Source organism: Hetaerina americana, unplaced genomic scaffold, assembly GCF_022747635.1.
Source record: "Hetaerina americana unplaced genomic scaffold, ioHetAmer1.1.p SCAF_5, whole genome shotgun sequence".
Lineage (NCBI taxonomy): Eukaryota > Metazoa > Arthropoda > Insecta > Odonata > Calopterygidae > Hetaerina > Hetaerina americana.
In genome coordinates, this window is record NW_027287095.1 from 27,387,150 (window position 1) to 27,411,568 (window position 24,419).

At 38.3% G+C, this 24,419-nt stretch overlaps 1 protein-coding gene and 1 non-coding gene across 2 annotated transcripts; both read left to right on the top strand.

Moving 5' to 3' along the window:
* The first annotated feature begins 806 nt into the window (after positions 1–806).
* Positions 807–888, top strand: TRNAS-UGA (transfer RNA serine (anticodon UGA)). Its single transcript has one exon. It is a non-coding gene; the product is annotated as a tRNA-Ser (tRNA).
* A 1,283-nt stretch (positions 889–2,171) lies between these two features.
* On the top strand, positions 2,172–5,775 carry LOC139694342 (uncharacterized). The gene is made up of 2 exons (XM_071592847.1): positions 2,172–2,275; positions 4,950–5,775. Exons 1-2 carry the CDS (start codon positions 2,206–2,208, stop codon positions 5,564–5,566), a joined length of 687 nt encoding a protein of 228 aa, XP_071448948.1. The 5' UTR covers positions 2,172–2,205; the 3' UTR covers positions 5,567–5,775.
* Positions 5,776–24,419: the final 18,644 nt, after the last annotated feature.

Consider the following 24,419-nt stretch of genomic DNA (forward strand, 5'->3'; position numbering starts at 1 on the left):
ATAGTATTTTACAGAGACCTACAAGGTATTGCTCATATCTCTCAATTTTGGAACTATTGTTGAGCCTGCCAATGTAGTGCAGTATTTGAATAATTTCCTTGGCACCTGTGTAGTAATTTATAGGATAAAATATTTAAAAACTTTGAGATAAAAAAAATTATAAGCCTTTTTTACTGACTCCAATCTACTGTTTAGCTAGCAAATGCCACTCTCTTAAACTTGGTTACTTCCTCACTTCACGTAAACAACGCACAAGCAAAACAGATTCATGCACCCAACACGACCCTATCAACTGTCAGGTGACTGGTAGTAGTGAATCTCACTTACAGTGAATCTCCGGTACAGTTCATCGGCAGCGCTTTCGTCGCGCAGAGTTACGAATCCCTGTGCAGAAAGTTTAATCTAGTGTTGAACACCAGTGCTCCACTATAGATTAGGTGTAATTAGTAATTATTGTATGATGGCCAATAGCTCTCGGAGCACTTGTCACGATACGGGTGGTTCTACTCTAATATTGTCCAATTAATGTATCGGTTCCTTCTAATATGGATCCCTATACCCGGGTCATTTTGGTAAATATGAAGTTCTACTAGATAGAAATTGCAATATTTCTAGTTTTCCATTTACCAATATATTTCACCACATTTTCCAATTAAATACTTCATAAATATTTGCTCCACACAGCAGATAGATAAAAATCTACGACTGAGTTTTTTCCATATTTGTGTAACATAAACGGAGAATTCGGTGACCAGTGACCAAATAAACATGATTGTAATACTTTATCTCTACCTTCCCCATACATGGCTGTGGTGTCCGAGTGGTTAAGGAGTTGGACTTGAAATCCAATGGGCAATGCCCGCGCAGGTTCGAATCCTGTCCGCAGCGAAATTTTTGTTTTTTTATGTAATCAAGTAATCGTTCATACAATAAAATATGTAAAGCAGCTTTTACGAGATATGACACAAATAATTAGAAGAAATTACCCCGATGATAAATTGAAATCTCTGCTTAATCGGCGAAGAATGAAGAATTTCAATTGAAAATCCTAAATTGTTTTATTGAAAATTAAAAATATAGGGAGTTGACTGAAGTAGTATATTAAGGACGATCATGACAGAATTAGACGGTAGAACCTCTAAATAACATGCGTTTCAGGTAAATTGAAAAAAAAATCATGTTAAGGGTTAAACTTGCCACTGATTGAAGCAATTACGAACAAACAAGGTAGTCACGATAAGGCAATCAACGAAAGACCATCTGAACTACAAGTTCAACTCACTTATTTTAAAAATTTGACCAACAAAACTTTTACCAATATTATTACAATTGTCAGAGTAGATAGACTTGATCAGATTAAGGTGATGACGGAAAATGTAATGTTTTATATACATACATATATAAAAAATTCAATATTGAGATAAGATTCTGAAATAAATTGCATGGGGCATTATTCTCAGACTGATAGTTTAAATATCAGTTAAATCCCTTGGTTAATTTGAAGAAGACTATAATTGACAAAATATGTAAAATAATTATCAAACCCCCTTATACTATCGTAAGTTTGGTAATGATCAAATAAAAGATACCAGCGGCAGAACGGGAGTTCTTGTTCATCCTCAAGACAACATAAAATGTCATTGAAGTCTACTTCGAAATAATGAAATTTATATACCATAACTTTTAGCCATTTCTTTTGAATTAGTAGAAATGACTTTAATTACTTTATTAGAATTACTTACTGCCAACTTTGCTAAGAGTACGAGAGAGAGTAAGAGCTATTTCAGATGCATGCCGAACTGTTTCAATCATTTTGCTGCGTATTTATTCACTTTCACGTTTTTCATACTACCTACGCGGTTCTTTCACGGACGTTAGCTCAAGTTTTTCCCTTTCAATTTCCCACCCCCAGTATTTTCTGTCGGCTCGAGGCATTTTCAAAATCAAATTTCCCCCTTTATGTGACGCGCGTGTAGAAGATTTGGGAGGGGTACTCTGCCTGGTGCCTTCGACCGACCGTCGGCTTGTGGGATTGCGAAACACACGGGTGGACTCACGAGTCAGTCAAGGTAAAAGGGGCTGCACTGTCCCAAAACTGTATATAAAGGCCCCAGAGTGAGTAGTAAGATTTCATTAGCCAGCTACTGGTAGGACTAGGAAGTCACGTACGCTTGAGGATTGTGTTGTTTTAGCTGGAGGTTCAGCATGTTGAAATTAGCACTCCTGTTCTTTTCTGCGTTGTCTATTTCGGCGGCCGCCTCAATATCTACCGAAGGTAATCATTATTTCCACACGAATTTCCTGCCAAGTAGTTTTTATCAGTTCTTTATTTTTTTTAATTGCCGCATAATATACATTCATTTAGTGAACACTTAACTTACACCCCTGTTGCAAGCTGCCATGAAGAAATATCTCAAAGGGTATTAGGTGATTAGTGATTATGACAATCGGTTATTTTGGTCTTATTCCGTATCCGTTATTCAGTGGAATTTTAAATTGTCTGAGTTTCAAGTTCTTGTAACCGCTAATGGTGGGTGAAAAACCAATCCTATTGATCGAATTGCAAATACCCTTTTGCTGTGGTCTTGCCTACCTGTGTCATGCGGGGCGAGAATTATTCTCTCGGAGTCTGCGTTAAACTTGAGTGGACTTAATAAAGAGCTTAACTCGTGTATCTAATTATCAGTGCCCTTCTATCCAGGCTATCCAGCAATAATGTTACATTCTGTTCATTCATAACGAAACTTTAGAGAGTCGGCCTGCCATTCTTAATGTTGTTATTTGGTGGTCTACCGTTTAAGGCAGGTTTTGGATGGGCACAAACACCCCCTATATTGCTTAGCCTCCCCCCAAGACAGCCTCACACTGCATTGAAATAAACTCTTATATTCCACATATTTATCACCTCCCTTACTCCCGTCAGGCATACCTATCCCATTCCTCTCCATCCCTCTTTTGGCTAACGTTTTCTCCTCTGGAAAACAGTCCTCAACGTTCCATCGCCAGTCAAAATACTCCTTTCCAACTTCTCATAACAATAATTTTTGATTGCGTCAATGTAAGTAATAAGTGTATTCACGGTGGGGTTGCAAAATAACAGTAAACCCTGTCGTTAAAATACTTCCCATATATATATTAAATGTAGCTCATCAGATGTTTCTAATTTGTTTCTCCGATTTTATGTTCGATGAAAGTGTGAAGATCGAGTATTTTACTTAGTTTGTTAAACTCAAATTCGTCCTGAGTCTATAGGCGTAAGGGTTTAATTATTTCTTTTCGTAGAATGCAATGACTCCATATATTAGAGACCCCTTGCTGAATCATACCTCAAATACATGCAAGTTATCGTCGCGTACGCAGATAAGCCTTCTTTCAACTTCATATTACCACTTTGGTTATTATTACGATTAAGTGTAATAATCAGGAAGCTAATTTATGCAATTTTAAATTTAACATTAATAGTCATGCCTTGAATTCTGACCTTGACTGCGAATTTAAGATTTCTGTTTTGGAAGTTGAGTCATGAATTTCAATTTGTGCTAAATCTATGGAGGGCGGAAAAGGAATTGATACTTGGAAAGTCTGAACGTCTAAAGCCTAAAGATATTCTGCCCTGATAGAGCAAACCTTTTACGATAAGAATTTATATCTACATCTTACCCGGCAAGTCATTGTGAGGGCGTGTAGCAGGAGGTTTAATAGATAATAACTCACCGGCCAAACACACTTGGAACACGGAACCAGAGTCTTCTATGAAATTGGTTTTTATTTAGCGTAGTGTGTGCTTTGTCTGTTGAGCGAGATAAGATATTACATTTTCTAAAAATGGGCGAGTTTCGGTAGTCCAGTAGATTTCATTTTAATGCTTAACGACATGGTTCTTTGCAACATCTTTTGGACCATTACATTCAGGCAAAAGCAAGAATTTTCTGAGCAACTCTATAGAAAAAGTAAATTCATTTGACTAGAAGAATATACCTTAAAAAGTAGGAATCCTTTGCGTTGCGTCGAAAAAAACTATACAAAAATGCGTACTAAAAATGATAGGTATCCCTTTAGAATCTTTTAATGATCTTGTTTGAACGTTGCTCTTGGTGAGTTTGTAAGACCAAACGAAAGATAAAATGTCGAATGCGTGACTGTAACTACAAAGTAGGACAAAACATAGAAAATGACTTCCAGTATATTTGCTTTAACTAACTTATCAGAACTCTTTTCAACAGTTACCGCTTTCTAATACTGACTTAATTAACTCTGACAGAACTAGGTCAATAGTCTTATTGTTCACTTGGGACGGTATTTGTAGTGAAATCAATTTTCCTGATGTAAAAATTATGTATATTGATGTCTAATCAATATCAATCCAACTTCATGAGGCCCCCATATACCAGAAGCACATTCTAAACGAGGCCTAACCAGCGGCATAAAAGATTACTGGTTGACCTTTTCATCACATTTACCAGGTCTCTTCGGATTAATCCTAATGTTTTGTTAGCTTTTCCACATATTCCTCATACGTTTCGCACACGATGTCGTGAGTGAGGGTAACGCCTCGGAATTTGTCTACAGATTCCATCACGGTGTTCCAATGCAGAGGGCGTTTGGGAGGGAATTGCTATTTTTCCCAAAATTTATTAATACTGAGGCGGAGCTTAAAATTTCCCCATTTTTGCAAGTAAACTCTACACAGAGATCTATGAAGGCATGTTTGTGCACGAGTTTATGTATTTGAACAAATATAATCCCGTATGTAAAATGTGTTGTTTCACACCGTCGTCACACGCCCTCGCGGAAACTTTCCTGCTATTGTGAAACTATACTTTGTAAACTTGAGCCCACAAACTTTCTAATAGGCTTAAACCTGTGAATTTGTGGATTTGCTTTTACTTTGCATTTAATTTATTCCTAATTTCTATCCCCTTAAAATATTTACCGCATTTATATTTTAGTAAGCCACGAAGACGACCAGAATCCCGTGCCGGAGGCTCAGGGAATTGGGTTGGAGCCTCGTCACCTCCACTTTCTGCATCACCTCGCCTATCAACACTGGCTCCACAAGCACCCGCACCACCACATCATCCCTCCGAAGGACTCGTCTAAAAGCGGAGCATCTGTCTCGGCAGGACACGCTGAATCGTCCAGCTTCGCTACCTTCGCACATGACGAGGCGGGCGATGACCATGACTCCGAAGTTTCCCATTCGCACTTTGACACCCCCTTCCCCCCGTTCACGAGCGGAGACGGAGGCCATGACAAAACCCACGGCGACTCACAGTCATTCGCCCCTGACGTCCTGCCCCAGTTCAGTGAAGAGCCGCACCTCCACTGGGTAAGCAGCAGCCCCGACGGCGGCGTTGTGTTAGCCGGGGCGACTTCTTCTGCGGTCAACTCGGCCGTCGGCGAGACTTCGTCCGTCGCCGCTTCTGAAGCCACGGCCGCTTCGAAAGGCTTCATCGAAGGCCACCTGGGTTCCAGCTCTTCAATAAGTTTCTCGCAAGCCCATTCCCTAGGTGGGAAGGGCTCCAGTGCTTCCTTCTCTCTTTCAAAGACTTTTAATATTGGTTGACCCCCTATATTTTCACATTTAACGAATTGAAATACATCAGATGCTTTTGATTGGCTCTCAATCTCTCCGAATTCTCAGTAATGAGTCGCCTTGAACAAGTTTTCAGGAAAACATTTGGTACGTCTGCTTATTGCTACCAGCAGTTTATCTGGCAGGGTGTACCATTTTTAACTTGTAGGTGAAGTTTTAAATATTTTATTCAATTGATAAATGCCAAATAAGGAAAATAGCTAAAAGAATATAAATATTAGTAGAACGCACGGATAATTTTTATGAAAATATTGATAAATGTTTCCAATAAATATTTATAAATCATTTGTGTCCTTGATTTTTCTGCTCCCAAATAAATACTTGTAATAAGGCTAATTGTTATGGAGCGCACTGTTCTCCGGGATTAAAAAAAGTAATTAAACATCTCGCCTTCTTAAAATATTCTGTGGTGGAGAAGACGAAGCGAGGAAACTCTAAGGTGTTACCTTTAAAATTAGTTAGGCACATAAAAATCACATTCTACCACGACTTGGCAATAATCTTAATTTCAATGGACCTGCATAAACTTGTATCAAAATTTTAGCTACATTTTAAGTCACAGGTATCGGTTTCAAATTCTCATTCCATTTTTTCGAATGGTACGTCTAATAATTAAAGCTCTTAAATGTCATGTTCAGAAACGCTCGACCCATATCGCGTTGTTACTACGGAGAGGTTTTAATGAATTCATTTGAGGGGGATGAAAATTTCACACACTAAGTTGACGTTCTGTCCAGAGAAATGCTCACGTCTCTTCTCTCGAAATGGGTTCTGTCAAATCGTATCCACCAAGCTGGCGGCTCATGCTTTTTCCGGAAAAAAAACGAATTTACGAAGAATTTCGTTGTGATCTGGATGAATGTTGATGAAATAGGCTCAACAGTCTCGGAAAAACTCTTCGAACCAAGTTGTCAGCTCACTGTTAAATTTGATCCATCCTTTAAATGTCTTTAAATAATTGAGAAGGGATATAGACTTGGAGAGTTGTTTAGGAATAAAATTGAACTCCTGGGGCTTCAACTAGACGGTCGCAAATGGAGTGAGAATGTAACGTCCAGTGGAGAGTACTCATTGTGACTTGATTACCATACCAGACTTACGGTAAGAATAGTGCATTAACTTATTATTTTTTGTTAAAACAAGGTGTGCGACCAAGTTGTCGCAGTGATGTTAAATAATGACGTCGCATTGAGAAAGGATATCTTAAGTTAATGTTAATTAATTTAACTAAATTTATTATTAAATTAATAACACTATATTATTTACTATACACTAATTATTTGCTACATTTACTATATTTACTACACACTACTTTGAAAAATAAGTTAATGTAAAGATAGTTTTCCTGGTCTAACAACAATAGAGTTATAATATTTTATTTAAAATTTATAGCGTGTAGTATTGTGAATTGTATCGTGCCTTAGAAAGTCGTAAAAACATGTAGGTATAGTTCTGCAAGTTGCCTAAAGGTGTGCGAAATCAGGTGTTCATACAACACCATGTGCCAATTTTTCAATTCAATGACCTTAAGAAATTGATGAATATTAGTTTTGACCACGATAATAAATTTAATTTGCATTTCTTTTGTAACCGTGAATGGTAGAATGATTGGCCAGTCGAGTCTCTACTTATTCTCTCGAGTGTTTTATTGTTGGAGAGTACACTTTTTCCTACTCGTGAGAGACCCCTGGTATATTCAATTAACATCTATAGTTTAAAAATTTTGGACATAAACTTGAAGGGAAGCACCACTTCGAAACCCATATTTATATCCAATTAAGCATTGTATTGCAAACACTAGGTGAGCTCGTTAGATGAAAATTTGTTGACGGGAAAATATTCTGTTGGCCATTTTATATCAAGTTATAATAATTAAAGCATTTTTTTAAATAGCTAATTATCAAAGGTCACGTTGCGAGCAAAGAATATATCCCTTTACTATATATCTTGTTTTAATAATTTTTACCTCGACGTAACGAAGTTTACATCAAATTTCTCGAGCTGTTCTTGATAAGGTAGAGAGAAACATGCAGCCACATGTGGAAGTGGAAGGAGGGTTTACGACCTTGAATCCCAGGTAGCTTTGTACCCACATTTCCCCACACCTTCCCCTGCACGCCTAGAGGCTTTCAAGTCGTTATCTCGTCGCACTATTCTCTTGTGGAGTTGTGGCATGGTGGTGAGAGCGGTGGCTTCTCAACCCAAGGGTCGGGCGTTCGATTCCGCACCCTGGCTCCCGCCCCACGTGTTGTGGAGGACGCGTGTGGGAATCATAGTCCGTCGGAAGGGACTTAAAAGCGTGTGACCCCCTAGTGTATTGTCGAAAAGAGTAGGCTAATGCCGGCACTGGGTTTCCTCTCCACTCTTCTCTGACGATAGCGTAGCTCACGCTGATTATAGCTAAAAAACATACCTGTAGGTATAAAAGAAGTAAATACCTTTTTTGGAGATAATTTTTGTAAAATTTTTTTTCAAATTAACACTTATATTAAATATCAAAGGCTTACTGTTAGTAAGATAAAAGATATTTGTTAATATAATTTTGGTGAGTTCAAACACTATATAGCAATTCTAACAATTTTGGAGTACGATCTTACTGTCAGTGTTCAATGGCAACTATCTATTAATACGAGCATAGCTGCTCGTACATTTGAGCGGCGCACTCTTGAATATTAACGCTACGAATTACCGCGCACCAATTTTTTGTCTTCGCACAACGTTTTGGTCTATAAGTCCTCCAATTTATTAGCATTAGGTTAAATTTTGAGTGAGAGTAGCGAATATTATTTACTCAGTAGATGGCGAAAATTTGTATTTTTAATGCGAGGGCAAGGAGCATTTCTGCGACGGGAAGTTAAGGAGAATTCAAAATTTCCACACCGAGCGTATAATAGGTTGTATTTGCGCATGCTAACTCTTTTGACATCTATAAACTGGAATGAACATCAAAAAGAGATGGGATGAATTGAAGAGGACAAGCAGAGGAGCGCTGACAAGTGAGCTGAGAGCGGTGAGAAAGACACGGAGAAACCATGGATCACGACGGAGATAAGGGAACTAATAAAAGAAAGAAGAAAATACAAGAACACCAGAAATGATGAGGCAAGGTTCTGCAAGAAGCTTAAGAACCAAGCAAACGGAGAATACTAAAAGGCTAGAAAGAATTGGATTGAAGACTGCTGCGAGGAAATCAACGAAAATATGCAGGGGAATACCGACACATCACACAAACTGGTTAGGAAACATTTCGGAGAAAGGAAAATGAAAAGCAACTACATCAGGCATGTAAACGGGGATATACTGATAGAAGGTGAAGATATTGGTAATAGATGGAAGCAATACATTGAAGAACCCTGCCAAGGTCCGAGGCAGCTGGAAGGAAGCCTCACAAAGGACGAGAGTGAAATGAATGACGAAACCCAGGGCCCATACAGCGAATTCAATAAAGCAGTAAAAGACCTTAAAAAACAAAGCTCCTGGAGAAGACAAAATCAACCGAGACATCAAGGCAGTCTTAAACAAAACCAAGGGCAATCTGTGTGGAATAATCAAAGATAGCTACAAAAACGGAAGACTTCCTAAAGACTTTCCAAGGGGTGTCATGGTCCCGATAACAAAGAAGATGAGGACAGAAATATGAGAAACACCGAGCCTTGACTCTTGTGCCACGTCCATCAAAAATATTAAATACACGAATAATTATTCGAAGGATGGAAAGAAAAACTGACGATTACATATCGGAAAACTAATTTGGCTCTAGGAAGGAGATGATTAATGGAGGAGAGATAAACATGCTACGCTTCGCCGACGATATTGCAATGATAGCCGAAAACCAAAAGGGTCTTACAAAGTCACTAAAGGTTTTGAATCAAGTTCTACAAGGATACAGCATGAACATTAACAAGACGAATACTAATATATTTTGCGTGGAAGAGAGAAGAGGAATATAGTAGTCACACAAAGGACAGAAATCAGAGCTAGTGGATTCCTTCACCTATCTCGGAAGTACCATCACATGGGACGGGAGGAGCATCAATACAGACATTAAACGAAGAATAGCTCAAGCTAAGAGAGCATCCCCAACGAAAAGACAAATGTTGTGTTCAAAGAAGATAAAACTACAGACGAGAAAACAATGCGTGAAAACATTTGCATAGAGAATTTGTTGTCTCAGGCGTACCTTTATGGAATTTGCATAACATATACAAACACAAAAGTGCGTGGAATTACAAAGTAAATTATTTCATTTCAATATTCGCATAGAGCGTGGCACTGTGAATCAGAAGCATGGACTATCGGAAAATTAGACCAGAAAAGACTAGAAGCCTTAGAAACCTGGTGTTGGAGGATGCTTAAGATCGAATGGGCGGATAAAATGGGAAATGAGGTATACATATGAATGGACGAAAAATGGACCTCATAGAACACCATGAAGAAAATAACCCGATGGATGGGCCACACCCTGAGACAATCGATTCGTAAGGAATATAATAGAAGGAAAAATGGCGGGAAAAGTCCCAAGAGGAAGGCAAAGGACAAATAAAGAAGAAAGTACATTGCAAAAAAATATCAGGAAGTAAGCCAGTTAACATCGGATAGAGTAGGATGGAGGGCTGCAGTCAACCAATCTTAGAATTAAACAACCAATAATGAATGATGAAGCTGGAATAAGATACCTGCCAGGCACTAGTTTCTCTAACTAGGTAATCATTAACTAGGATTGTCAACAAACCACCTTGATATGTCAAAAATGTATATTTAAAAAATTGTTCATTACTTTTGAAAGTATTTCGTCCTAGACCCTAAAAACTTTTGGTGATTATGAATTCTTTCGTCACTTCGTAATTAAAATGATAACTCTCACACGAAACCTAGCGCACTCAATTACTGGAACGGAAACTTACCGATTGAAAATGCAATGCTATGAATGTCTCTATTATATGTAACCCATATAAGTATGAAAATATACAAATATTGTTGCCAAGTACATACGAGTATGGAATATGAATGCGCAACTCTGTTCTCCTAAATAACATTTACAATTAGGTGAATTAATTATTAAGTAAAATTCAACAAGCATTATTTTTTGAATGAATTTAAAGCTCTGACAGAGCGAAGGAACCTTGACTTAAAAGAAATATTTTGAGAAAGATTCGCCCCGTACCCAAAATTGGGTTGATTCCGTCGTCTGGAATCTCAAATAAGCTGAAGATGACCGAGTTAAATTTTAAAAATTCCAAATTTATTTATTTTGCTCGCCTAATAAAATATTTATTGTCACTAAAACATTAAACGCTAAAACGGAACATTAAAATATTACATGCATACAATCTCCGTAAAATAATCACACATCCGACCTCACAGTCGTCATTGCTGCTTCGTCACAATGTCTTCCTAAAAATAGTCTTAAGATTGCCGCGAAGCAGTCGACAAATTGTCCGAGTCTCCAGCAGCGGAATCGTGTTCCGATTCGTTCGATTCCTCCATTTCCCCGTTCCCGTTTCCAAGGTCAGTGGACGCTGTGGACTCCGTGATCCCGTCATCATCCACACTTCCCTCGGCCGTGCAGATTCCGCTGTCACCCCTGTTCGCCGTCGAACCCCTCGAGTAGGCCCTCGGACGGGCGGTGATTCCTAGGCTGCTGCAGAGGAACCTCAGCAGGTTTAATATTACTGCGCCGATTGCGGCATAGGAGAATGGTCGCGTAGTGAACCCGGCCGCCCTGTCCGCTTCATAGACTGTCTTGAAATGTCCCCTGGCTCCATGGTCCCCTCCATGAAGGATTTCTTCCTCTGCGGTAATCCTTACCAGTCTTGACTGCCGTGGCATCACTGCAAGAAAACAAATAATCTGTTGGAGAATCAACTTTATAGGTAACTCCCGTAAGCACCCTCAAGGATATAAGGTAGAGGGTGTTACAACACGAGCCTCTATGTATAGATATTCGCTTCTGTTAACACGTAAGCAGACTTCACACACATCTACAACATACAATAATGAGTACGAACTTGGTATTTTAAATTTAGAAGCGGCGACACCTGATTTTATCATTTATCCTGCGAGATTAGAAACTGTATGTCAGAGTTGACACGTTTTTCTGATGGTCGAATTCAGGAAAGTCTGCCATCATTGTATGGAGAGACGAACTTTAAAATGTTCGTTTCCCTGTAGGGCATTCATGGACGATTAAACTGCTTTCTTATGATCTCCTGTCCCTTCATCTACATTATATTAGACGCCAATTTCAAGACTACGAAAAAAAGGTAAGCGCTTTACCTTCAATATGATACGCATATAGCACCAAATCATCACCGTTACTTTATTCCATTTTTCTATTTCTATTCTATTTGCAACCCTTTACATAACCTACAATAACAAAATCAAGACGTCCTAAAATCCTCTGCCTATTGCAAAGATGATTTAACAATTATGTATAATATTTATGTAATAGCTTTCCATTCCCGCGTCAAGCCAGGCTAGGAAGTGTTACAAGTTATCCCATACATATCTTCGACGCCAATCGATATATTTCAAGGAAAAAATATATATTTTATATCCATTAGCTCAGACTAAATTTCCTGTATTCTTCACGATCCCGCATTTAGATAATATGAAGCATTTGGGACAATTAGAATTCGGTTAAGAACAATTTGTCCAAAAGCTCGTTGCTACCATTTTTTCAAATAATTCCAATATCCTTCGTATTTTCAGATTACACAGATTGCTCGCTAATGGTGGGTCACAAGCCAGCGGCGTAGGAGCAACGAGTAGGATCACAGGGAGAGCGGAGAGAGTGAGGCGGATCTTGGTCGCCTCAAATCGCTCGTTCAATGAACCATTTGGTGGTGGAAGTTCTTCCTTAAGGTGTCCTCAATATTGAGCCAAAGTGGATAACGGAATAATGTGTAAAAACTCCACTATAACCTTTATTACCAAAGCTCAAGGCCGTAAGCGCCGCAAATGAGTAACATCCATCCCCATTAGTTATTGCAACAAAAACTCCACCTAACCCCGTGGCATTTGGCCCTACAATCATCTCAAAACCTGTGCCATTCGTTGATAACAATCCCACCCATTTAACGCTCTTTTATCTTTGAGCAATTACTAGTTTACCCGTCCGCAGCGGCGCACCTGAAACCTCCAGGCATCAAAATAGACCTAGTTGGCTTATTCGCCGGCCACGAAACGAGTACACCGGCACAAACTACTGATTTATACGTCGTGGGAATTTTAACATTTACGCTTCTATAAGCGAAGGCATGATAACACTCGTTTTACGACGCCGCTGTTGACATAAAGATATCCTAACCAGCATTCGAGACCATTTAAAATTCTACTCTTATGTTTTGCATCCGACATCTAGGTAGGCAAGTATTTAATTGCTCGGATTACCACCATCTCCAAGTAAGAAAGGTTTAGATTTCAAAATATCAAATTACCACACGCAAAATACATCTAAAGGAAATGCCGCCCTCTATCCGCCCTTCAAACAGATTCATATCCCTACCGGCAAAGGAAAAAAAAATATGGAAGGTTATCAGAATTTCTGAATTAACATTCTAAATACAATATCCTTGTGACTGAAGGCAAAGTTATTCGAATTTTATGATCATTATAACCGATGAAGACACCACTAGAAGTGACAAACTGGACAAATTGTACGAGTTTAACGATGGCACACGCGGAGTAATTCTTGTCCCGTGTTAAATTGGAGGGTTAGATCATAACGCTAAGTTCATTGTTTGCCGAAGAGACAAGAGTAAAGGAATTCTTACCCTCTCGCACGCACTATTGTAACGCTATCAGAAAACATCCCAAATGAAAGCTCTAACGACCAGAAAGCAAAATAATACAGAATGTAAACAATAGTGAAACCTAGATATGTCTGGTGATCTGTCACGATCAACAACGCAATCCCTTTATGGTTCACAAATTACAATGTGGACGCGAAATAATTCAGAGGCTCAGGTGACTACTTACCGATGTATATAGCGAGGCTGGCCATAGCCGCCGTAACCAGTAACCTGATAATCATTGCACTTCTGTTCTCGAAAGACTTGACGAGCTCTCCTCAATGGCTTGTGCTCCGACTTTCACTAGTCGGAGGAGAGAGAGCAAGAAAAATAGAAATCATTTCTAGCCGTGTTTTTGCTATTTATAGCTGTCCATTCCCCTCCCCCTTGCTGTCTTCTTACTCCCCTCCCGTTCATCCTTCCCCCAAATCTATACACGTGCACACATTCCGTTGCCTTATTGGCTAATGACGACCTTCGTGGATTTTTTTGCAGTTCCACTTTGACTCCCGGCTTGGCCCAACCGAACCCATGTCCCCGGTCAGAATGCGGATTCAATTGGTGGGTCGGTCCGGAGAGGTCCTGCTTCACGCTTGCTGTCTACGTCACCCATCAATAACCTCCTGATTTAAACCCCCATGCAATTTTTCATTTCTTATATTCTTTACACAAGGAGCAGTCTTACTGTTTCAGAATTATCCCCACCGAATATGCTGTCAATTTTTAGCCACATACTTTTGGGAACAAGGAATTCAATGGCTCACTTACGTCCCACTTAACTTCCATGCCCTTAATGAAAAATGAGGTATCTTCCACGACGTAAACCATCTATCGGCCTCACCAGTGTGCGACGGAGAGCCGGACGGTTCATGGGATTCCTGCGCAATCGGATTCCCCGGGCACTGGTCAGCAAAGAACGCATGTTCTCACAGTATCGACGTGGTCTCTGGTGCATATCCCTCTACCCCGCTTCAATCCATGGGTTCAAGAAATTTTAGCAGAGCAGGGCTACAAATTGTGAGTACCTTTTTTTACCCTTCCACTTACTTTACTTCGGAGTACAATGCCAGCTATGTGTTAAAATCATCTCTTGAGCATTCCATCAAACAAATGCCTCTTTAAAAGTTGTGCCTAACGAACCATGAAAGCACTCAATTCTTTTCTTCATTGACTCGACTTGAGGTATGAGATTTTCCGCGGTCAAAGCCTTCAAGGTAGTCCTAATGACAGCGGGGCTATTTTTCTTCACAATGACTTAATTTAAAGGGTAAAATTTGTACCTGATGATGAGTGCTCAATATCATTAATGGTCAGGAACACGACAGGAGTAGCGCATAGGTATTTTACGCTTCGAATTAATACCCACCATATTTCAATTAAGTCACACGCAATGATGGTCTAATGAACGTTTTCTGGATTTCGCTGCTGAAAATTGAAATCATTTTGTAAAAATTTTTAAATGTATTATCTTGGGCGTGAATATATATGGTTTTTCATTTTTTGTTGTGGTATTTTTGCAAACTTTCCTAATTTAATTTGTGTTTTCACGAATTTCTCCTCCATCGTTCTTTGGCAAAGTCGTGATAGATACATATAAATATCTCTCGAGTTTAAAAAGCGACGATATAGTTTATATAAATACATCCAGAGAGCAACTAAAAGAATGCCGTAGTAGGACGAAAAGTATTATGCGTAGAGCACTACACTCTTTTAAATCTAAAATGCTAAGCGAATATCTTGAGGATTCTCCGAAGTCATTCTGGTCCTATGTTAGGGAAATACAGGGTAAACGTCTTACTGTTCACTCTTTGAAGACTGAAAATGGAGAGATCATTACAGATAGCGTGAAAAAGGCAAATATTTTAAACCATTTTTTCCAGAGCGTCTACAATAAAAACACAAACGCACCAGATGATCCTCCACATCCACCCGGGAAACACATGAGCGATCTTACACTGACCAAGCAGGGAATAGTACAACTGCTCCGTAGTATCAAAGCACACAAGGCACCTGGTCCGGAAGAAATACCTGCTAGAATATAAAAGGAATTAGCTGAAGACATTGCCCCGTTTTTACATATTTTTTTTCTAAAATCGATAGAAGAAGGCTCAGTACCTCGCGACTGGAAGCTAGCCCATATAACTCCCATCTATAAAGGCGGCGATAGGGATAAACCAACCAATTACCGACCCATTTCTTTAACATCGATCTCGTGTAAGATATTGGAACACATTATTGTCACTAACATCATGAGATTTCTTGATAGTAGGAAAATATTAATCCACAACCAGCACGGGTTTAGGAAAAGTAGATCTTGTGAAACACAACTTGGTCTCTTCATTCACGATATACTTAGATCGGGAGAAAACAACACACAAGTCGATGGATTTCAATTCCTGGATTTCAAAAAAGCCTTCGACAAAGTCCCACACAATAAGCTGTTACAAAAACTTAAATACTATGGGATCAATGAGAAAATAATTAATTGGATTACAGACTTCTTGTCAAATCGCAAACAAATAGTAGTCATAGATGGGTTGTGCTCAACGGATAGAGATGTAACTTCGGGCGTCCCCAGGGAAGTGTAATAGGGCCTCTTCTGTTCTTAATAGACATTAATGCCTGGAGCACTTAATGACTTATCAATCTGAGGTTATTTGCTGACGACACGGTGGTATACAGGGAAATAAGGAGCCATTTACACCATAGAAAAATTAATTTCGGAGGGGATTTCAATCTACCATCCATAGACTGGAAAAACCATAGTTTCATAGCTGGAGGTAAGGGCAAGGAGTAATTTGATTCATTCTTTTATGTTTTCAAATCACATTCGTTAAACCAATCAGCACTGACAACCACCAGAGGAAACAATATACTTGATCTAGTAGCCACAAATTGATCCGAAGTCGTCCTAAATACAACCACACTAGACGAACTTATTGACCACAGAATAGTGTTAGTTAAAATTAACTAGATGAATATGGAAAATCAGAAACCCAAAATAAAACTTTACTTGTTTGACCTTTGACTGTTTTGATTACTAAGGATTAAGGCGTGGCCAACTGCAGTCTTATGATATATTTAAGGAAAGTAGTGGCAACAGAGACAGTGAGAGTTTGTGGAGGGCTATTCTCGACGTCACTTGGGCTACAATAGAAAAACATATACCTCTTAAATTTAAAAGTGACGACAGGAAACCTAGATGGTGATGATGATATACATTAATGACTTAAGCACACACGTTGGTAGCAATCTGAGGTTATTTGCTGACGACACGGTGGTATACAGGGAAATAAGGAGCCAACTAGATCGCGAGCTACTGTCTAGAGACTTAGACAATATCTCAGAATGGTGCAATAAATGGGGATTAACACTTAATATAGATTAATGCGCAGTTTTGAAATTTTGGAACAAAGGAAGCGAGGAACAGGATATAAACTACGAAATAGACGGTTCAGTACTGACTACGGCCGATCAAGTTAAATATTTGGGGGTTGTTCTAACACCACGCCTTTCATGGGGAGCACATATCACGACAATATGCGGATCATCTTTAAAGAAACTTGGCTTCATAAAACGGGTGGTGGGGAATGCAATGAAAAAGTTAAAGAGAGGTGTTATTTTGCTCTAGTTAGAACTCATTTGGCATATGCCGCAAGTATTTGGGATCCTTGGGAGAAAATTTCGCAAAAAGAATTAGATAAAGTCCAGAGAAAATCCACTCTATTTCTCTTTTAAATATTTATTAATAACAGCTAATATTTTCTTTCTGGATCAACTTTGGCTATCACCTATTGCGGTCACTGCTACCTGTCTGTGTCACAATGCCGTGTAAAATGCTACCAGTTTGACTTAATTAACCGTAAAATTGTGGCTACGAAGGAGCATTTAAGTAAATTATGGCACCAATCTCTGGATGTGGACAAATATAGACACGTTTTTCAAGCAATAAAATATTTATTTATAAACAAATCTTCATATGAATTTCACCTCACAAGCCACCACGAGAGTGTTTGGCGGATGATGTCAGGTTAGCACCCAATTTACCAGCAGCAATTCATTATTTTTAGTATTCCGTATCATTTTACCTTCTGATTGTTTTAAAGTCATGTTTACCCTGACCATACGCTGTACGAGGGAAAATTTCAGATGAAAAAAGTAGCTTTTCTCAGGAATTTGATTGAACAATATAAAAAGCCCACTGCCATTTGACCACGAGTTTGGATTGACACATGCTGCGTCGTAAAAGAATGTAGAAATAAAAATGACCATCGTTCAAGTGAACCAGTTACTACGAAACTGGCTAAAAAATATCCTTTCAGGCTTCGAGTTGAAAGACACTGACATCGTTTTAGTGTACACAGAGTAAATTCTAGTTAAATATTCTAATTCTGAAATTTCTATATCAAATCATAGATAACATAAAACAGGTTTGGTTGACCTTACGCCGAAAATTTCTCTCGTTCACTAGTAAAATATAAGCTAAATATTAACGTTTGTAGCTTATATTTTTATTTAATTTTAATTTAGCTTATATTATATTTTAGTAGACTCACTGTGACATTCTTCAAATGATAATAATTTTTATGATGGTAATTACAATCACGAATACGAAATAATGTTAAATAGAAAATAAGGGTGGAAATGGAACAACTTGGCACTAATTTATTCATGTGCTTATCGATGACAATCCTCGTCTAACTTTGTCTTTCTTATTATATCACATAAATGGCGTATCCACAATGGGCACTACTTTGATTTCTTCTTCCTCGGATTTATGTGACAATTCAATTTAAATTTTCATGTTTTGATTGAAAACCGAAAATCACATGGTTGACAAAAGTATCGTAAGCCACAGCAATTGGTTGTTTTAACCAATTTTATTATTTATTTCGTATATAATAATGGATCCATTCGTTTTAAAGTAATAATTATCCACCATTTAGAGTAAATTTTGGTACTAATAATCTCAAAGGATACATTTTAATTCAGCCGGCATATTATATTGGTTTAATACTTCACGTGCGGAGGTAGATTTTAAATAAAAATCTCCAAAGTTAGTAAGTAAAATCAAGTACAATTTTTATTAAACAGCCAAATAATATGATTTACATAGAGTTAATTGAAGGTCTTTGAAGAGGTCGCAACAGTTGTGATAGACCTTAGCCATGAATCCATGCTGGTTTCCGGGAATTACCGTCGCGTAGGTTAGTCGGATGACAACTGTTTCGGTCAAACATATATCGGTCAAACAGGGAGGTCCATCAGATGCAGGACCAAGGAGCACCAAAGAGCCACTGATAAGAAACAATTCCGACTTTCGGCAATCGCCGAACATGCGTGGTCGGAACCGGGACACTCTATAAAGTTCGACCAGACTAGAGTGCTGGCAAGAGAAAGGCGATATTTTCCGCGACTCATCAGAGAAGCGGTGGAAATAATAAAAAATCCATATAATTTCAACCGTGAGGACGGCTACACCCTGACCTCCACTTGGAAAAGGGTGATTCCCACTCGCCGTCAAGAAAGAGCCAATCAGAGAGCTCCTGGCCAGCCAGCGTCTCCTATATATAGCGGCCAAAACGCAACGCACATCACTTCGACCTGAAGACGCCTCCAGGACTGGGGGCGAAACAGTTGTCATCCGACTAACCTACGCGACGGTAATTCCCGGAAACCAGCATGGATTCATCAGATAGACGGCGCGGAAGCCTAAGGATTAAGACCTTAGCCATCTCCAAATCCAAAGAGGGTTATTGGAAAAATGAAGTTGGTTGGTCGATACATCTCGCATAAACACTTATGTAGCTTGGCCGGTAGCTTCAGAGGCAATAGAAAGGCTTAATAACATGCCTTTTCCAATGTAAAGATTGCGAGGTATTTTCTCCATTTAGTCGTATTCAATCATCAAGTTTCGGAATAGCCATCGGCAAAGATCTTTGAGTTGCCCTCAAATTTCTTCCTTCTGCTTTTTCTTCAATCCCGTGCATTTAATGTTGTCCTATGATCTGATTTTCGAGAAACCCTCGAAAAAATCCAAAAGATCTTTTTGGTAATAATTTGGATGTAGTCCATCTTCACTTGGAGAAATATTTTCATCTGTAAAATAAAAAAATAAATGTAGATGATAGTAGAAAAATTGCATCTACCTAAATTTCATGGAATACTTATCCTTCCTGTTTTTGCATTTGATTTTTTATGCAGAGATAAGTCTATTTTCATCTACAATCTGATTTGAAAGTTACCGCTAGATGTATGTGGCAAGGAAGTGACTCCACATCAGGTATGCAACATCCAAATTAAACGTTAATTGAGGGCTACTTGCCAATAGAAATGTCGTTATTCATTACTTTTTTGATGCAATGGTATCAGGTGAAATGTGATGGCATTTCTTCATGATTTTTTCAAAAAAATACATGAAATTGAAATATTCCACAAAAATTTGTATTCTCCTCAGCCGGTTTCAATAGAAGGTATATTGATGAAGATACTTTGCATCAAACCTGGTTGAAGAAAATAAAAATAAGTGTGGAATCTTTCAATTGCATTTCCTCTTTTTAAAAATAATCATTACTTTTTCTCTCTAATAAGTAATAACATGTATTAGGTAATTCTCAAGGGACTCAAAATCCATTTTAGGAAATGTAAACTGGGGCTGAGAATCACTATCCAATTTTAACTGCTATTAAACACATGCATTACCAACCATCACATTTTTCATATCATAGTAACTGAAAATTAATGAAAATTTAAATATTATTCAAAATATCACGAAATCGATAAATTCTTCTCATTAGATTTTCACTTAATATAGATTAATAAATTACTTCCTTTTGACCTACTTCAATATTAAAGTAGATTTTTCATATCCCATTTTATGCTTAATCAGACATGTTTTGGAGGAATTCAGCCTTGTTAAAAATGGTTTCCTGTTGAATTTAAAACGAAACTCTCTAGGCATTTGAGAATCGTATTTAATTTAAAACTAAACATGCTCATTCGTAAATATTTACCATGTGATACTGCCTGCTGTACGCGGCGTTCTTCAGTAACTTTATGGTAATAACTAGGCCATCAAAGAATATTTGAACGGATGACATACTTGCGCCAAATAGAGTGACACAGAAGAAATATTTAAAATGTATACTTTTCTTTAATATAGACTTAAAAACATGTATTTCTTTTTGTTAATATACGATTTGACGAGGATCATTTAGATGATAATTAAACTATGTTGGGACTTGTCATCTACCCAATTGCTAGATACTTGTATATCCTAAATTTATGCAATATTTTTCAAATAACTTTATATTGTTATTTAACAAATACATGTGCTTATGAAAGAATCCCAGTTTAATTAGAGTAATTAAATATAACACAAATATTAACAATTGAATGACACTTTGGTTCACCGTATTAAAAATATAAATGGGCCAAAGTCACTCATTCTCTTTAAAAGGAATAAGATAATATCGTAATAATATCTCTTGTGCCAACTTAAAACCACACCAAAAAATTATTTATCAATGCATATTTAACCATAATTTAAATTGCTTCTTGACATTTTTTCCCTAAGCAAAACACTGGTAATATTTTGCCACTCTTTCAAAGTAAGTATTTAATCGAATTCTCTCATTAATCCAGGTACGTCCTAGTTATTACAAAAGTCAGAGACAGTTCTTTTCTTTGGAAAATTTCCTATTTCGATGCCTCTTCTTGATTTTTAACATGAAATTATCATTCAATAAAAATAAATGTCGTTTATTTGTGCAGATATGAAATATCCCATGTTTCGAACGAAAGAGGCAGAGTCAAATCACATTACGGAAAATAAGCGTAGTATTGCATTCGTTAAATCAATTATCACACAACTTTAAAATTTAAATCACACGTTCCCAACTTTATTGCTGAATGCCATTCATTACTAATACGGAATTTTTTAAAACTGGAGCGGTGGAGCCATCAAAATTTCTTGTTTCCCGATTCCGTGCGAAAATCTGATCACTGCGCCGAGCTTCAACTGCGGGTTCCGCTCCAAAGCCCTGATTCGAAGTACTGACATGAGATTGAAGCTCGGACCAGAAGGATATCCCTCGCTGAATACCGATGTGAAGCCGAGAGGAGGTGCTCCATCGCGGATCAATCAATGGCCATTTTGCCGATTCCCCGCGGAAGTGGAGTTCGTTCAACGCACACTCTCTGCGAGATTGAAGGCTAAGCGTCAATTCATGAAATTAAGTGAATTGACCTAACTGTAAGATTTTTATCATTGAATTTTAAATTTACGGTACTTTAAAACAAAAATTTGTTCCTTTAAGCATCCCAATGTTGTTCACTTCAAAGGAAAAATGGAATGATTTATTCAAATGCACCCCTTATTGCATGCTGCAGACAGGCATGGGTGTGTTTATATGTACATGTCTTTGGGAATCTGAACATATGTATTCGTATTCAGGTATAAGCTCATATTTATGCATGCAATATTTATGCATTTATGACTGGTTCCCCACGCTAATAGACCTCGCGACGACTTTTGAGCATTTGTGCAGATGAAAAGGGATTATTCATACTTTTTTTGCCATTCTCTTATCAACCTAAACTTCATCCTACACAGTAGAGATTATTTCGTTCTTAGAAAGGCATTTCGCGGAACCTCAACGTTTCATCAGTCGATTAATGAGTACTTAATTTTTTTGTAAAGTGTCTCTACCATTAACGCTGTATTGTATATCCCATTGCATTTCTTTACATCAAACACGGTGCGCTAAACATACAGAATGGCACCTGCGCCAATTCAAAGCAAGAACATGTTCAATTAGCGTCTCTTTTAGTCATTAATTACCTCGCACGGTTTGAGCTGTGACCGTCGAAGCGGAGCCTGTGTTTGATTCCGCGTCCCACATCACAGACGTGTCGTGTGTGCAGTCCCCGTTGCAATTTGGGGTCGGATTTCCGTCAGGTTCCCCGATCTTCTCCGATGCTCGGGCGTAATTTTGAACTGGTCTCCGATCGGGTTCCACGGTGTCGGTCGTAGGGAAACCCTTGAAGATAGGGTGGGCCAAGTCCGCGCTCCCACGTTGGAGTGGAACGATCTTTGGAAGAGCCCTGCGAATTGACCTCATCAGGGGTGCGGTGAGGTGAGGATGGAGCGACCTCGCGCCACTTGAACGGTCCTTGTCCCCCTGTTTCCCGGTTTCAGAGGAAGCGTGGACGGCGTGGCCAAAACCGTTCTCATATCCCCGAATGGATTTGGGTCCACGACCGCGTATTTCTCTCACGGGCCCCGGGTCATCGCCATGTTGAGTAGCCGCTTCGACCTGCCCTGCTCTCGACCAATTAGGTACAGACCTTTCTTCTCTTGGTCCGTCAATCTTGAATCCAAACTCTTTCAAGTGCCCAGAAAGGTTAGGGCCGAAACCTTGGAGTTTGGCGTCGTAATTAGGAGGGTTCTTGTAAGGCCGATCTTCTGCGCCCTGGGGGATGAACCCTGCGGCTGTTTCTGGTCGCTCGTGGCTTTCGTCAGGTGCTGTGCGCGGGTCGGTGGTTCCAGGGAGGCTTGGGTTAGGCTCATTGCGAGTTGCGACATGCATACCCGGTTTGTACGCACCGTTTGGCTCAGAACCTCTGGTTAGATCGTGAAGTTTAGATTTCCCCCATCTGGTGGTGAACATTTGACCTTGGAGGCCACCTGGAACAGAGACAATAGGCGAGTTGAACAAACCCTAATCATATTTTAAGCAAAGTAAATAATGATATACTGCCTATATATAAAATATGAAGTATTGAATTATATTAAGAAAGATCGTTTTTTATTAGGTTGGAATAAATACCCTTGGTGTTAATGATGCTAATTATTATTAGATTGGGGAAGAAATCATTGTTTATATTTACAACTATCAACCTTAATTACCTAACCCATGATTATTTACAGCAATAAAGTAAAACACATTCAAATAGAAAATGTGAATAATTGATTTCTAATTAAAATGTAACGTCAACGCAGTATGACAATAGCGCAAAAAGTATTTATTTGTAATAAATGATGAAGTAGAAAAGCTAGCAAAGAATGTGCAAAATGAAGGTTTTCGTCTTTATGATAAACTCTTGTATGAATAAGGTATCAGCTCTATTTAAGTTCATATTAAAACCAAGTATTCGTTTATAAGAATGCTGCTGGGATAAATATTAGTCCTTGATAAATAAAGTATAAATCTGTTCCGACCATATCTGTATAGAAAGAGATTGAGTGTACCATTTTATTTGCTAAAAATATTAATCTCTCCATAGATGAGTCAAAAATCCGAAATTGAGCGCAATGGTATAAGGTTATATTAAACCTCATTCAAAATTTGCGAACCGCAACAGGGGGTATCTTTTAACTCATTGGATGGAAAACATCCATTAGAACTAATGTTAAATGCTACCGAGGCACCCAAGAATAGCATACAGCTGTTCAATAGTGTATGTACTACTATACAAATATATTTTTGGTCACAAAAATTGCTTTGTTTTACGAATTGAACATTGAAAATTTCAATCATGTCAAATTTTATTGCATTTTGTGGTCAAGAGAATTTTATGTCAAATTTATCTTTGTTTCTAAGCGGTGGTTTTACGATATTATCCTATTTTTGTCTGCTTTAAAGCTACGTTCTTTGATGTAAGGGAAAAGACTGAATGAAATTTAGAAAACAAATTTTCAGAGATAAATTCGTATGAAATACGTAAAATTATCATATTTTTCTCCACTTCATCTCTATGTATTACTATGAACGCAAGACAAAAGATTACATAGCGTAAAGGAAGAAATTACATTTTTCCAGGGACCCAGCAATTTCTCCAGTGTAATAACCGTAAGAGTTGCATAGATTCATCACTTTGCCTAAACAGATAGATAGAGGTATTTATATGTACGAAATTGAGACCAAATGGTCCCTTCTCCCATTTAACCCATGTAGAGAGGGTAATCATAAAAATGATACGTTGAAATAGTCTATGCGAAGAGCAGTTGCCCAGCTTCGACTATTAAG